The sequence below is a fragment of the Mesocricetus auratus genome, unplaced genomic scaffold (genome assembly GCF_017639785.1).
Source record: "Mesocricetus auratus isolate SY011 unplaced genomic scaffold, BCM_Maur_2.0 Super-Scaffold_100042, whole genome shotgun sequence".
NCBI classification, from domain to species: domain Eukaryota; kingdom Metazoa; phylum Chordata; class Mammalia; order Rodentia; family Cricetidae; genus Mesocricetus; species Mesocricetus auratus.
This window is the reverse complement of record NW_024429219.1, coordinates 676,924-693,740: the sequence shown is the minus strand read 5'-3', so window position 1 is coordinate 693,740 and position 16,817 is coordinate 676,924. Positions and strand designations below refer to the sequence as shown.

General features: G+C 44.6%; 1 protein-coding gene across 3 annotated transcripts in view; it reads left to right on the top strand.

The window, feature by feature from the left end:
• Window positions 1-16,806, top strand: part of LOC101823309 (solute carrier family 35 member E2A) — a 37,928-nt gene extending 21,122 nt beyond the window's left edge. For 2 of the 3 annotated variants that reach the window (XM_040735034.1, XM_040735035.1), the window contains 4 exons: window positions 5,014-5,067; window positions 5,519-5,591; window positions 8,004-8,149; window positions 10,444-14,900. In XM_040735034.1, the coding sequence (XP_040590968.1) occupies window positions 5,014-5,067; window positions 5,519-5,591; window positions 8,004-8,149; window positions 10,444-10,681 (511 nt within the window). In that variant the 3' untranslated portion in view covers window positions 10,682-14,900. Of the gene's footprint in view, window positions 1-5,013; window positions 5,068-5,518; window positions 5,592-8,003; window positions 8,150-10,443; window positions 14,901-16,457 lie in introns of those variants that run through there. The other variant, XM_040735036.1, reaches the window with a different exon arrangement.
• The last annotated feature ends 11 nt before the right edge of the window (window positions 16,807-16,817 follow it).

Genomic DNA, 16,817 nt, shown 5'->3' with positions numbered 1-16,817 from the left:
TAGCCATTGTTTGTGGCTAATCACTGTATCTGGTAGGTTGTTTCCCATCTATGCAGTCACTGAAGTTCACCCAAAAAAACTACTAATCACTTTAAGGTTTTTCCTATTTTTGTTTTTGAGATAGGGTCTCTCTATGTAGCCCTGGCTGTCCTGAAACTCATTATGTAGGCCAGGGTGGCCTTGAACTCACAGAGATCAACCTGCCTCTATCTCCTGAGTGCTGGAATTGAAGGCATGTGCTACCATGTCTAGCTTTTTTTTTTTTTTTTTTTTTGGTATTTTCAAGACAGGGTTTCTCTGTAGCTTTGGAGGCTGTCCTGGAACTCACTCTGTAGACCAGGCTGGCCTCGAACTCACAGAGATCCGCCTGCCTCTGCCTCCCGAGTGCTGGGATTTAAGGCGTGTGCCACCAACGCCCGGCTATGTCTAGCTTTTTCAAAGAAAGAAAACAGCTACTATACATTTGTTATTACTGTTACTACTGAAGAAAACAGCTGGCCTTACAATTAGGAATGTTGCACATGAACAAAGATAGAAACCATACTCTTTTACTTTTCTTTTTTTTTTTTACTTTTTGAGACAGGGTTTTTCTGTGTAACAGCCCTGGCTGTTCTGGAAGTCGCTCAGTAGGCCAGGCTGACCTCAAATTCACAGAAATCCCCCTGCCTCTGCCTCCTGAGTGCTGGAATTCAAGGTATGTGCCACCACTGCCTGGCTTAGACACCATTCTTTTTTTTTTTTTTTTCAAGACAGGATTTCTCTGTGTAGCTTTGTAGACCAGGCTGGCCTGGAATGCACAGAAATCTGTCTGCCTCTGCCTTCCCAGTACTGGGATTAAAGGTATGTGCCACCACTGCCTGGCAAGGTCCACCTTTTAAAAGAAGCTGTAGTGAATGTACATAAGTGGTGTACATAGTGGCTGCAGCTGAGGACATATCCTGTCAGAGCCCTAAGGGCAGGCCAGTATAGATGCCTGAATACTAACATTCCTTCAAGTTTTTATTATAAAAAGGTGAGCAGTTAGAAAGGGGTAGCAAGTAAATCAGAGATGAGGAAACTGCTTCATTCTGACCTGGGGGTGTCGCAATCTTTAGGGGACCTGAGAAAGCTGAAGTGCTGGCCACATCCTAGGGTACCTGGCCTTTTGACTTCACTGTTCAGGGTTTGTGGAACCGTCAGCACTGCTTGGACCTGGCAAAATGCTGTTTCAGGTAGATCTATGTCGACTGCCTGGATCTTAAAGCACCTAATCCTTTCCCATCACCTGGGCACCTTCTTTCTATTCAATTACCAGGAAACACAGGTGGTTGATTACTGAGTGCAGTCATTGTAGAGTTAATGCCTTTTAATAAAGTAATAATAGTTACTTTAAAATCTGTTCTGTAAGTCTCTCTTCTGAATCAGGGGACTGTTGGCTCTCACCCGCTGGAGGTGTTTGGTAGTCTTGTGCCTCCAGCTCTGTGGCTAACTGTTGGTAGTCCTGTAACAATAGCTGATTAGTCGTTGGATCAGAGATTTTTGAATGTATCATTGGAGATACATAGAAAAGAAATTGATGAAGCAGGTTGTGGTTGTTAAAGATAGGAGAACAAGGAGAAAGGTTAGGAAGGAAGGTATCCTCTTGCATGGGGTTTCCAATCCAGTAGAAAGCAGGTTTTGAAGCAACAAAAAAGAAAATGGAGAATTCTTTCTCGGTTCCCCGACTGTCTGGTCCAAGGAATACTGAGGCCAGATTTGATTTAAAAGGAGTGGTCAGAGGGTTTCCCAAAGACATCCCAGTGGGATCGAGAAGGTGTATGACACAGTTCCCAAGGGTGAGGAAGAGGAAGATTGAAGGGGCACAATGATTAAGGCACAGAAAAAAGATCCAAGGCCTGAGTACGCTGTGTCCCAGGGACCCAGGGAGGGTCAGACTGAGCGGGCACAAGCTGTTTCAGTACATCATCACGCAAGAACAGGGCCCAAGGGCTCTGAGCCTGAGAGAGACACAGTTGCCTGGTGTGAGGACTTTGAGAAAAGCCAGAAGGCGAGGAGAGGACTGTGCTCTAGAAAGGAAACCTCACATCCAGGGGAATGGTCAGGGACAGATAACCCCACCAGAGACCAACTGTTGGTATTGAACAGAAGGCAGAGCCGTCATCAAACAAGGAAGCGCATGTGTTCCAGGTGGAAGAGAGCAGATCAGAAAGCAATGTTAAGGGGTATTTGGGCCAAATCTGACTAGAAAGGCAGATGGGTTTAGAATCCCTTACATTTGGCACCGAGTGCAAATGTCGGACGGAGGTATAAATGATGCCAATGTTCCCAGGAGTGAGGCAGATAAATGAGATTCAAAGGTCTGTAATCCCTGTGTCCCAGGAACTCAGAGTGGGCCAATTTTGAGAAGGCATAGGCCACTCAGTGATTTGCCAAATAGAGCAGGGGCCGATGGCTCCAAGCCCCAGTGAGCCGTGGTTGCCTAGCACCAGGACTTGGCAAGGCCAAAAGGCGAGAAACCATGCTTGACAGACGAGTTCTCACCCGTGGGAAATGGCCAGAGGTGGAGAAGAGGAGGCTCAACAATCATACTGGCATTACATGGAGGGACCCAGTGATCTGGTAGTTGAAGAAATGAGGCTGTCATATGTGGACCAGGTTCCAGGGTCCCAGTTGCCTCAGACTGGTGACTGACAGGAGAACCAGTGTTGTAATGTAAAAAATGCTACAAAGAGAAGTCACACAACAAAGGCTCTCATAAGTTTATTGGAAGAGGATGGAGAAAGGGCAGAAAAGGGGGCAGAGAAGGGGACAGAGACCAGTCCTTGGGGACAAGAATGGTGGAAGAGAAAAAGAGAGAGGGAGAATGAGAAAGAGACAGGAGGTGGGCAAGGCCTAACTTTTTGTTTTTTGTTTTTTTTTTTTTTTGGTTTTTCGAGACAGGGTTTCTCTGTGGCTTTGGAGGCTGTCCTGGAACTCGCTTGGTAGTCCAGGCTGGTCTCGAACTCACAGAGATCCGCCTGCTTCTGCCTCCCGAGTGCTGGGATTAAAGGCGTGCACCACCAACGCCCGGCAAGGCCTAACCTTTTAAAAGGGACCACATCGAATGTGCACAGGGAGTGCCGTTAGTGGCTGCAGCTGAGAACATATCCTGTCAGGACCCTGAGAGCAGGCCAGTACAGATGCCAGAATACTAACAGTCCCACGGGGCCAAGTTCTGGTCTCTGAGGTCACTTTTGAAGCCAGAATTGTATTATTTTCCCATTGGCTATTTGTATGTTTTCCCTGTGGTATGTCTCTACATAAATTCTGACGTAAAAATCTGATTTTTTTTGACTGGGGTTTTGCATGCATGGATAGTTTTTTTTTTAAGATTTATTAGTTATATAATGTTCTGCCTGAATGTATCCCCTCAGGCCAGAAGAGGACATCAGATCTCATTACAGATGTTTGTGAGCCACCATGTGGTTGCTGGGAATTGAACTCAGGACCTCTGGTAGAGCAGCCATTGTTCTTATCCTCTGAGCCATCTCTCCAGCCCGCATGGATAGTTTTATTCACATCTGTCTGTCTGTCTGTCTGTCTGTCTATCTATCTATCTATCTATCTATCTATCTATCTATCTATCTATCCTGGGAGCCTTCATTTGCCTGGACCCTAAGGCTACTGGATTTATGGAATTGTTTGTTTGCTTACTTTGTTTATTTTTGTTGGTTTAGATTTTGTTTGTTTGAGACAGGGTCCTGGCTGTCCTATAACTTACTACATAGAGCAGGTTATCCTTGAACTCACAGAGGCCCGCCTGCCTCTACTTCCTGGGTGCTGGGATTGAGGGCATGTGCCTCCACTCCTGGCTTAGATTTAATTTTTGGAGGGGTTTGTTTGTTTTAAGACAGGGTTTCTCTATGTAGACCCAGCTGTCCTGGAATTTACTTTGTAGACTAGACTGGCCTGGAACTCAAAGATCTGCCTGCCTCTTCCTCCCAATTACTGCAATTAAAGGAATAAGCCACCCAGCTAGATTTATCTTTATTATATATGTATCAGTGTTTTGCCTGAATGTATGTGTGTCACGTATACCTGAGACCTTCAGAGGCACCAGCACCCTCTATATTTATCTTTATTATACATGTATGAGTGTTGACCTGCATGTGTATATATGTATCACATATACCTGAGACCCTTCAGTATACATATATGAGTGTTACCTGCACGTGTGTATGTGTGTCACGTGTACCTGAGACCTTAGGAGACACCACCACCCTCTAGATTCATCTTTGTTATTTATGTATGAGTGTTTTGCCTGCATGTGTGTCACGTGTACCTGAGACCTTCAGAGGCCATAGAGGTCAGAAGAGGATGGTGGATCCCCTGGCCCTTGAGTTATGGAAAGCTGTGAGCCATCATGTCAGTTCTATGAACCGAACCTGTGTCTTCCTGTAAGGACAAGTGCTCTTAACCGCTGGGCCATCATCTCTCCAGCCTTCTTTTGGGATTTTGAACCGGGTCCCACTTAACCCAGGCTGTCTTTGAACTCATGTATCTGGAGAGATGGCTCAGTGGTTAAGAGCACTGACTGCTCTTCTGGAGGTCCTGAGTTCAATTCCCAGCAACCACATGGTGGCTCACAACCACCTTGAATGAGATCTGGTGCCCTCTGCTGGCATGCAGGCAGAAGACTGTATACACAATAAATAAATAAAATATTAAAAAAAAAAAAAAAAGAACTCATGTATCTGAAGATGACTTTTAACTCCTAATCTTCCTGCCTCCACGTCCCAAGTTTGGTTTTCCAAAGCATGCAGAGCAAACCCATCATGGCCCTCTGATGTTTGAGATGGCAGGTCATTCAGCCCCTTTTACTTGTCTGTAGGGACAGGAGGCACAGTTCTACTTCTTAGTGAGATGATGACTGGACACAGCTGGTAAAGGACTGGCCTCGGGCATGTCAGTGCCCGTGGCTGTTCACCTTTGTAGCCACTGCCATCATCTCCTCATTCACTGACTTAAATGCTTAACGTCTTCTCTTTGTTCTAGTTTGCAGAATGTTTTTTCGAAAAAGCTTCTCAGTGGCGACAAATACAGGTTCTCGTGAGTATCTCCAGGCAGAGGGCTTATGGTTTCTATTTTCAGCAGTGGTGGTAGTGGCAGTAATGGCAGGGGGTGGGTAGGTGGAGGTAAGACAACATCTCTCTATGTAGTCCTGGCTGTTCTTGCACTCCCTATATAAACCAGGCAAGGGCTGGGATCAAAGGTGGGCACTACCATCCAGCATTGAATATCATTTCGTGGGGCCGGTTGGTCATTTTACAACTCTGAGTGAATCCTGCATGCTGAACTCACTTGGTTTGAGTGGCTTTGTTTCCCAGCTTACTCCTCAGACTATACCAGCCAGCCAGCTGAGGTCATGGGGACCTCATCTTGTCATTGTGGGAGACACATTTCTAGATTGCTGATTCTTTACAGTTTTCTCTGCTGAAAATGCGTGGGTGGAAGCCTAGACACAAGCATGGGAAAGATCAAGTATTTTCTGTCACTTCAGGGCCCCGGAGCTGCAATTTTACACCAGTGCTGCTGCTGTGGCCTTGCTGATTCCAGCATGGACCTTCTTCATGGTGGGTTTCCAGCTGGCAGCCGCCACACTGGGGCTGCTGCTTCCCTTTGACAGTTCAGGAGAAGAAGGGTGGGTGGCTAAATTTTAGTTTTGTGTTAGGGTTTTTAGGCTTGCTTAATTTATCTTTTATTATGGAAGTGGTATTTGCCCCCAATAGAATAGTCAATAGAGTTTTTAATTGTTGTTGTAAGACAGAGTCTCATTATGTAGCCCTGACTGGCCTGAAACTTGCTATGTAGACCAGGTTAGCCTCAAACTTATATAGATGTGCCTGCCTCAGCTTCGTGAGTGCTAGTATTAAAGAAATGTGACCCCACACCCACCTGAGTCAACAGTTTTATTTCTGAAACCAAACTGAGAGGCTCTCCCAGCTTTAGCCCCTTCTCTAAGCTGCTTGTGGGTACAGACATACTCCTGACACATTTCCTGGACTCCCTCAGTTTATGGAAGTGCATGTCTGTGTAAATCTTTTTCCTTAAAACATGTTGCTCTGGGAAATCTATAGTGATCATGCTGTGGGTCATAGCTATACCTTGCCCTACGGTTCCATACATGGCAAAGAAATTTCTCACATCAACACCCTTTGGAAATAGGGGTATGTTTATAATATAGTCTTGGAACTGGAATGGTCTATTGAAACAGTTTATGTTTCCACTAACAGTATATATACAGGATTTCCAGTTTCTTAAGATCCTTACCAATGAGGGCTTTTGTTTCTTTGGTTTTTCTTATTGTTGTTGTTGTTTAAAAACAAAACAGAACAAACAGGATATCATTTTGTAGCTTGGGCTGGCCTAGAACTCACTGTTATGCCCAAGTTGTGAAGATCCCCAAACACCACCAGGGAGACAGACCCACCAAACTGTAAAAGCAGTGTTTTATTGTTCATCCAACCATGACAGGTTGGCTAGCTGATACAGCCTCCAGAGGGTGCGAAGTTCCCTGTCTGCTGCTAGGTTTTTAAAGACAAAAGTTACAGGATTACATGAGTAGGTATAGGTTGGCTTCTGATTGGTTGACATTTGGGAACAACCAGGAGAATTTCTCAAAGTCATATTTTGGCATGAAATACCTGTATACCAATTATTCTCATTGGTCAGTGCTGAGAGGGAACATTCTGTGGTTTCTATGGCTTTGTCTTTTTTTTGTTTGTTTGTTTGTTTGTTTGTTTTTTTGTTTTTTTTCGAGACAGGGTTTCTCTGTGGCTTTGGAGGCTGTCCTGGAACTCACTCTGTAGACCAGGCTGGCCTCGTACTCACAGAGATCCGCCTGCCTCTGCCTCCCGAGTGCTGGGATTAAAGGCGTGTGCCACCAACGCCCGGCTGGCTTTGTCTTTTTACTTGCAGGTGGACTGTTGTTCATAGATACCAATAGTTTTCAGAACTGTATCCTAGAGACTCCAGGGGAGGTTTTGGTCTCCCCTGGAGTTTCTTTTGTGGCCAAACAGTTCCCAGAAACCAAGTATCTAGGAGGCTAGGGGGGTGTCTGGAGTTTCTTTGGGTTCAGTTTTAGCCCTAGGCTCTGGGATCTGGAGTTTCTTTTTATCATGTGCTGAGCCAGAGGCCTACATGTCTTTTCTGTAGCCTGTCATGGCTGCTAAAGCAGGGGGCTGAATGAGAGTCTGGTTCCTTCACTCACTGTATATCCCATGTTGGTCTCAAATTGTTGGCAGTCTTTACCTCAGTCTCCTGAATGCTAAGATTGCAGGCCCAGTTTGGCCTGGAATTCACAACATAGCCCAGCCTGGCTTTAAACTGCTGGTAGTCCTCTTGCCTGTTTTCCAAGTGAAGCCCCCTCCCCCTCCCCCAAAGCTTTTCTATTTATCTGGTTTTTGATAAGACAAACACCTGAAGTGTCTGCATGGAGGTCAGAGGACAGCTTTGGGAGCCAGTTCTTGCTTTCTATCTTATCTGCTAGTCAAGTCTAACAAGTTTCTGAGGATCCGCTTGTTTCTGCCTCCCATCTTATAATAGGAGCAGTGGGGTTACAGACATGTACTACCTACCATGTTACCATCGTTAGCTGTACATATGTTCTGGGAGTCTGAACTCGAGTTTTTATGCTTGTATTCCAAGTGCTTTACTTACTGAGGCATTTCCCCCCTCCCAACCACTTTTGAGATAAGATCTCAAGTAACACAGGTTAGCCTCAGATTTGCTGTTTATCTCAGACCATCCAGATCCTCCCGTCTCTACCTCCTAAATTCTGGGAGTTAGCACTGTGCCTGGCCCATGCTGGAAGTCTTGATAAATGTGGTGGAACTGTGCTGTCTATCAAAGAGGAATTCAGCACTCTAAGTGTTACTGCTTTCAGTTACTGGGCACCAGTGACATCATATCTTCTCAGAGCAATGACAGGACAGACACAGCAGGGAGACACAAGCCACAAGAATGTTCTTTTGTTTTGGCCGTAGGATGTCCCTGTGATTGGCAGGAGTGGGAAGAGCTTCAGCTACAGCCAGGACATCGTGCTGCTGCTGCTGACAGATGGCGCCCTGTTTCACCTTCAGAGTGTCACTGCATATGCCCTCATGGGAAAGATCTCCCCTGTGACTTTCAGGTGAGTGGAACAGTTTTTTCAGGAGACATGGAAGATGTTTGAGGTTCTCTTCCGTAGTGATAGCTGGTGGCACATTATGGTTCCTTTGATATTTTGTTCTGTCACTGTATGACATAGATTTCCAGGGAACTTTTTCCTAGAAATCTTTGTTGCAGAATTTTTTTTCCTGAGATTCATTGGTAATTATTCTATATAGAACAAGGCTGTCAGAGTTGTCTAGATAATAGAGTGTATTGTTTGTGGTGTTCCAAACAGGAACTGATGCCCACATGTTGTTCCTGAGCTCTTAATGTGGGAGTACAGTGACAAAAGATTTTCTCTAGTTGATTTTAATCAGTTTACTCCCCCCCTCATCCCTCCCAATTATCTGTGTAGCCCTGGCTGTCCTAGAACTCACTCTGTAGACCAAGCTGGCCTTGAACTCAGAGATCTGCCTGCCTCTGCCTCTCAAGTGCTGGGATCAAAGACCTGAGCTTTTTTTTTTTTATTATTTTTGTTAAAGTAACAAATAAGTACATGTTCCTTAGTATCCCAGGGAAACTGGTTGTAGGACATCCACTAATACCAAAACTCACAGATTATTTTTTCTTTTTGAGATGGTCTTATGTAGAATCCAGACTGGCCTGAAATTACTATATAGCCAAGGAAACCTTGAACTCCTTATCCTTTTGCCTCTTTCTCCCCAATGCTGGGATCATAGCCATGTACTACCATACCTGATTCAAAATCCACAGATATTAAATTCCTTATATAAAATGGCAAGGAATTTGCATAGAAACTACATTCATTTTCTAAGTCATCTTTGAACCACTTAGGACTAACAAAATGATGTATAAGTTCTATATAAATTGTACTTAGGACTAACAAGATGATGTATAAGTGCTATATAAATATTGTACTTAGGACTAACAAGATAATGTGTAAGTGCTGTATAAATATTGTACTTAGGACTAACAAGATAATGTGTAAGTGCTGTATATCAGTGTTGGTGGGAGTGGTGGCACAATACTCAAGTCTGAGGCAAGAGAATAGTTAGCTGCAAGAGCAGGATCCATGGTGAGAACTGTCCCTCCCCACACCCCCAAAATACACACACCACAATATCTCTAGTTGACTTTAAAATATTTCAGTCCAGGAGCTGAAAATTGGCTCAGTAGTTAAGAGTACTTATTGGGATTAAAGGCATGTGCCATGCCTGGCTCAATAATTTTTTAAAAAGGGAAAAACAACTAAGGCCAAGCTGGGTATGATAATACACACTTGTAATTCAAAACCAGCCTCATCTATTTAGAGTGTTAGATGTTGGCCTGGGCTACGAAGGAAGGAAGGAAGGAAGGAAGGAAGGAAGGAAGGAAGGAAGGAAGGAAGGAAGGAAGGAAGGAAGGAAACTAGCTCTAGAAAATGTAACAAAATGCCATTCATCAAGTCCAGGTAGTGGGGGATCTGTCACAGTGCTTTTCTACTTTTCTGTTTGAGGTTTTTCTTTTTCTTTTTTTTTTTTGTTTTTTTGTTTTTTTGTTTTTACGAGACAGGGTTTCTCTGTATTGTTTTGGAGGCTATCGGTCCAGCCCAGCCTCGAACTCACAGAGATCCTCCTGCCTCTGCCTCCCGAGTGCTGGGATTAAAGGCCTGCGCCACCACCGCCCGGCGAGGTTTTTCTTTTATTTATTTAATATATATGGGTATTTTGTCTGCATGTATGTGTGTACATCATGGGCATGCCTAGAGCCAGAAGAGGGCATTGGATTCCCTGGGACTGGAGTTATAGACAGTTGTGAGCCACCATCTGGGTGCTGGGAGCCAAACCCAGGTTCTCTGAAAGAGCAGCCACTGTTCTTACCTGTTGAGTCATTTCTTCAGCCTCTTTTTTGAGATTTTTTTTTCATTAAAAAGAATAAACCTGAGAGCCGGGCGTTGGTGGCACACGCCTTTAATCCCAGCACTCGGGAGGCAGAGGCAGGCGGATCTCTGTGAGTTCGAAGCCAGCCTGGTCTACAGAGTGAGTTCCAGGACAGCCTCCAAAGCCACAGAGAAACCCTGTCTCGAAAAACCAAAAAAAAAAAAAAAAAAAAAAAAAAAGAATAAACCTGAGAAATAAAATAACAAAATTGCAGGCAAACCCCCTAATGCTCCCTGTGCTAGGCACCTCATCCATGTTCCCCTTGGGGCCAAGACCCTGGATGGACAACACAGTGGTGGCTCATTGTGTAATATTTGTTAGTCACTGACAGCATCAGGCTATACTCTGTGTGGGTGTGAACCCAGAGCCTGTTTTCTCTGCTCTATTTTTATAGTGTCGCCAGCACTGTGAAGCATGCTTTGTCTATCTGGCTCAGCATCATCGTTTTTGGCAACAAAATCACCAGCCTGTCTGCCATCGGCACCATCCTTGTCACAGTGGGTGTCTTACTCTACAACAAGGCCAGGCAGTATCAGCAAGAGACCATGCAGAGTCTGGCCACAGCCTCTAGCCGGGTCCCAGAGGATGACACAGAGTCACTGGTTCCCCAGGACTCTAGACAACACCACTGAGCTCCTTCTGATACGGTGTCCCCTAGAAACCAGGCCTAGACTGTCCTCCTGCACTATATGCCATCATAGAGAAGCAGACTACGCGGACTCTTGTTCCTCACTGGATATCAGATGGGGAGTTTGGGGATCAGCTTCTGCCTGACAAAACCCTCCAGGAGGAAGCAAATGGCCTGACACACTGCCCAGGCTGCAATTGGGCCAATGACTCTGCGGGACCAACTGTGGAATAAGCACAGGTTCCAAGACCAACATGAGTTGCTCTCTGCTTGATGCCATCCAGGAGACCTCAGCTTTCCTATGCCCACCACCACCACAGGCACTGAAGCCTCCTGGTTCCTGACAGTCTATGAAACAGAAATCCTAGATGCCAATGATTCTAGTACGGAGCCACAAAACCCTGGGAAACCAGAGTGGCAGACAGAACAGAGACAAGTGTTTCCTTCCACAGAGGCACAGTGCTTGTGTGAAGGGAAAGTCTTCCCTTTTTGCCTGTGCTACACTGAGATACCCCACTCCAGGTTTACTGACCCAAGTTTCTGCTACTTGTTTGGTGATTTCTCCAACTCTGAGAAGTTAGGGACAAATCTCTAATTGGAGCTGGTGCCCTGGAGTTCTTTTTTTATCTTGGGTATGACTCGTGTGGAGCAGGCTGTTCCAAATGGCACAGTTGACCGCCCTGGGTGGGTGACAGGGAAGTTTAGCAGAGCATTTGAGCGTCTACAGGTTGTGACAAAGACAGCACCTGTAGAAGCTTCTGGAATGTCTGCATGTAAGGTGAATCGAAGTCTCCACACACAGCTGGCTCTTCCCAGGGATCATATATGGCAGTTCCTGGGCCACCAGGTGCCCAGAGCCTTTCCGTCCTTCCAGGGTCACTAGTGTTAGGTGCCTGAGCAGTGGAGGACCAGAATGGGGGCTTGGGTACAAGATGCTGAGATGTCCTACCTTATTCATCATTTCGTGGGTTCCATGACCAGCCAGTCTTTAAGACTCTCTCCATTAAGCCAAACTCTGAGACATACGAGCTTCAGGCACTGGCACATCTAGTTCCAAGTCTCACTTCTCACTGCTCTTCATCTTCAGGGCCCAGGGTCGTTCACTGGTTTCCAAGTTGTCTTCTTGCCTGGAAAATATGAAAATAACCCCTCAAAGAGATAGATTAAAGTAAAAAAAAGAGCAATAATTATGTTTTATTTACTTGAAAAAGTTTACTGTGATGATGGATCAAAATGAGGCCTTTTAATTTACAAGCCACCTTTGAAAAGAAGCTGATGTGTATTCTGGACACAGGCTAGGTGTCTCCCCCGTGCTGTGTAAAGTCGCCTCCACTGTGAAGGGGTTTTCTCATTTGAATTTTCCAAGATTTCTAGTTCCTTCCTCTGTGCTTTTCCCAAAATAAAGACCTAATGGAGGGCAGATGATGGATGCTGGATTAATCTGTACATTAGGCCTGTCTGCTCAAGAATCTGACTGTGGAGCTGCTGACATACATAGGAGGCCACATGCTTGTGGACATTGGTTGAAAGATCGTTCTGGCCTCCCTACAGACCTTGTCTAATTATGCTCAGAGCTCCAAATGACTGGATTCTGAACAGTATTTGGAATTTCTGTCTCTGTGCCCCATGTGGAATTAGGAAATGGCCCACTATGACTTGCTCTGGCTACCCCTCCCCCACTTTACCATCCTCTCAGCCTGTTTTGATTTTCTAAGTTTGTAGACTGGAAAACAAAAACAAAAAACAAAGATTTCCTTAAAGCTGCTTTTGAGGTTTGTACTCATTGCAGACGGAAAGATCATGGAATCTGTACTAAAGCCAGCAAGCTCCATGACCCTGTCCAGCTTTACATTCCATCCACGTCATCGCCACACACAGCCACTTCTTCCAGCATTTCCAGGACAGGCATGGATTGAGAGTCCTGGAATGGCCCTGCCTGGCCATTTGTTATGACCATACCATCACAATATTTTTTTATTAGCTATTGTCAGTACTTTTATAGAATACTGTGTTCTTCAAGAATTGTTGCTGATGTACATGTAGAAATATTGACACCAGGTGTCATTACTTGTCTTGGATTAATTCTTTCTGAGTCCGTGTTACTGTCTGGCCTATTGTAAACAAAGCACTGGATGGACCTTCTGAGCCAGCCATCTGCTAACTCATTATACCCATAGTTAAGAGATACACAGATTTCTAATTTCAAAGCACCTCTTGGGCTGGAGAAATGTCTCAGTGGTTAAGAACTAGTAGTGCTCTTGCTAAGGACCCGTGTTCATTTCCCAGAACTTGTGTAGGGTGCTTCACAACTGCCTGTAATTCCAACTTTAGTGATTCTGATTCCTCTGGCTTCTGTGGGCATCTGTACTAGTATGCACACACATACACATGCACACATAATTTAAAATTTTAAAACAACGTCCATGGCTTTGGGGTATAGTTTAGTTGCACAGTGACACATCACTGTTATGCATTATGAGGCCCTCTGGTTGGTCCCTAGCAGCACACAACAAAAGCCTCAAAACTTCCACTATTTTTCCTTTTTATGGTTTTTCGAGACAGGGTTTCTCTGTATTGTTTTGAAGCCTCAAAACTTCCACCATTAAAAGGCATAGAACATAGATGTCTTTTAAAGTTGGGCTTGGTGGCACTTACCTGTAATCATAGCCCTGGGAAGGCATTAGGCTACATAGTTATTTCAAGGCCAATTTGCGGTATATATTGAGACCCTGTTTCAAAAACAAAAAACTTAAAACCTTTTTCTGATGGTTGTAATTTCCTGTATATCAGCACTATAATCTGTCTGCCTGGAATTTTGAGAGAATTCTTATGCAATCCAAAATGTGTTTTAACCTGAGAAAAATAAAAATGATAAATCAGAGATTAAAGAGAATAAAGCTGCACAAGAAATCTGTCAAGTAAACTTCACTTCCTGCCTTAAACATCACAAAACAAGTGGCTCTGAGACCCTGCTCTCTCGGTGGTCACTTTGCTTAATGAAGATAGTAAATGCTCAGCACAACCTTTCACATCTATCCAAGTGATGTCTTCTAGAACTTGAAGCATTTCGTTTCCTAACATTGGAAAAGATGTTACTAAGGATGGGAAACCATGCTAGTTCTTTCTGAGATAAGTTACCCTGTGTAGCCATACTATCCTTGAAGTCCTTGGACTCCACAGACTCCTACTTCAGCCTTCTTAGAGATTATAAGCATATGTCACCTCCAGTTTTTTTCAATTGTCTTGTCTTTGAACAATAATCCACTATTTTTCCCCCTCAAAACAGAAATATATGTCCTACCTATGAGGGTTCTCTTCATCTCTCTTGTGTGTGTGTGTGCTAGGGATAGAATTCAGGGCTTCAGGAATGCTAGGCTGTTGCTTTTTCTATGAGCTATACCCCCAGCCTGTTTTCTTAGTTTTTTTTTTTTTAATGTTTTGGGTCCCCCCCATGAACTAGAACAGAACCCCAAGGTCATGCTAATTGTGAACAAACAGTACCAACCACAATTCAGAGTATAGTAGACTTTAACTTCAGGGTCTCCTAAGTGTTTCCCAGTTTTCTTGGGGTCTCAGACTCTGAGTTAGATGGCTGTTGAACCTTTGCTCACATGTCTAAGTTTAGTTTGAAACCAATCCAATTGGCAAATTGCATGCTTGTGTTTTTCTGTTTGCTTTGTCTGTAGTTTCCATCTCTGGAACTCAAACTGCATTAAATTCATTTGTAATGTCTAGATTTGAAGATAGTTTTTTTTTTTTTTTTTTTTTTTTGGTTTTTCGAGACAGGGTTTCTCTGTGGCTTTGGAGGCTGTCCTGGAACTAGCTCTTGTAGACCAGGCTGGCCTCGAACTCACAGAGATCCGCCTGCCTCTGCCTCCCGAGTGCTGGGATTAAAGGCCTGCGCCACCAACGCCCGGCCTTGGAGATAGTTTTTTATCTGTATTTGTTCAAGCAGTGTTGGCACTTTGGAAAAGGCCACAGTTTTTAAAGTCCCACATTAAGAAAAAAAAACTTGATACTATATTGGTAATCCTCTACATCAAAGCCAATTCATAATTGTTTTGCACCAAACAGTACTAAGGAACTAAAATGTATCATAAAATGTATAGTGTTTTTTTATTTCACCTATTTCAGTATTTCAGTAATTAGATTAATGCCTCCTAGAAAAGAATTCTGTAAAATAATTCAGTGAGTCATATAATAAATTGGTATTATGTATTTAACCCTGTGCAAGTCTCATTTCTTTTATCCAAGCCACCAATAGTTCTTGTGAAAGAAAATGTGAAATACGTAATTGTTTTGTTTGTTGGGGTAGGGGTTTGAGACAAGGTTTCTCTCTGTGTGGCTGTCCTGGAACTCATTCTGGAGTCCTCTAACCCACAGAAATTTGCCTAACTGCCTCCAGAGTGCTGGAACTGAAGGTGAGTGCCACCACCACCTGACTTTTTTTTCCCCCAAAACCCTCAGGGATAACCTGACAAAGACATGCAGAAGGAATTTTCATTTCTACTCTGTCTTCCATAAACCCTCATAGGCTTTTAGTGGAATGATAGAACTCTTCAAGATCTTCAGTTGGTTTAAGTATACACTTTTGAGAAGTACTGCCATAGTTGTCAGCTTTAAAATCTCACTGTAGCCGGGCGTTGGTGGCGCACGCCTTTAATCCCAGCACTCGGGAGGCAGAGGCAGGTGGATCTCTGTGAGTTCGAGGCCAGCCTGGTCTACAAGAGCTAGTTCCAGGACAGCCTCCAAAGCCACAGAGAAACCCTGTCTCGAAAAACCAAAAAAAAAAAAAAAAAAAATCTCACTGTAAAGCGCCACCTGCCCTGCTATGGTGGAGCACGCCTTTAATCCTAGTGCTCATGAAGCAGAGACAGGCAGGAGTTGGAGGCCATCCTGGTCTACAGCACAGGCTCCAAAGCTACACAGAGAAACCCTGTCTCGAAAAAACAAAAACAATACCTCCTTTCAGTGTGTCAAGACACAATTACAATTTGGAGACTTTGGAGATCTTTTTTTTTTTTTTTGGTTTTTACGAGACAGGGTTTCTCTGTATTGTTATGGAGGCGGGCCTGCCTCTGCCTCCCGAGTGCTGGGATTAAAGGCGTGCGCCACCACCGCCCGGCTGACTTTGGAGATCTTAATTAGTTTTGTGACTCTGCAATTCGAATGAACAGAAAACAAAAAAAGAACACAGAAGGGGGCTGGAGAGATGGCTCAGAGGTTAAGAGCACTGGCTGCTCTTCCAGGGGTTCTGAGTTCAATTCCCAGCAACCACATGGTGGCTCACAACCATCCGTAATGAGATCTGGTGTCCTCTTCTGATATGCAGGCAGAACACTAAATACATTATAAATAAATAAATCTTAAAAAAAAAAACACATAAGATGGTGGTGCACACAGTAGGGTCTCTCTAAGATCAAGGCCAAGTCTACATACCGAACTCGGTCTCAGAGCAAAACAACAAAGCAGCCAATCGCTTCAGTACGCCACACAGACGAGGTTGGTTTTTTTTTTTTGTTTGTTTGTTTGGTTTTTTTTTTTGGTTTTTTTTTTTTTTGGTTTTTCGAGACTGGATTTCTCTGCATTGTCTTGGAAGCTGTCCTGGAACTCGCTCTGTAGACCAGGCTGGCCTCGAACTCACAAAGATCCACCTGTCTCTGCCTCCCGAGTGCTGGGATTAAAGGCGTGCTCCAGCAACGCCCGGCTTGATGAGGTTGGTTTTAAAGACAGAAAGGCTGAGAAAACTGGATTCGTCTCAGGGTTATTTTCATTCACAGGGTTCTTCATCATGACAGCTGCAACTAGCCTATCCGGGAATTCGGCTTCCTGAGACCCTCTAACGTGACTCCACGAACCAAAGGCCTCGTATAAGTTGGGACACGTAGAAACAAATGTCTGGTTGTAGCATGTCGCGAGCGGAGAGGCTGCGCAGCCTGTGGCCAATGCTACCGAGTGCCTGGAGGTAGTTAGTACCGCCGCAAGCGTGGCCGTGCAGCGGGAGCCCAGGTCGGGAGTTTCCCGGCGGCGGCGGCACACCCCGCCCACATCCAAAACCGACGCCCGGGCGGGTCGTCTCAATTACGTCATCTGCCAGAGACACCCGAGGGCGGCGCCAGACGCCGGTTTGCCGGTAGCAG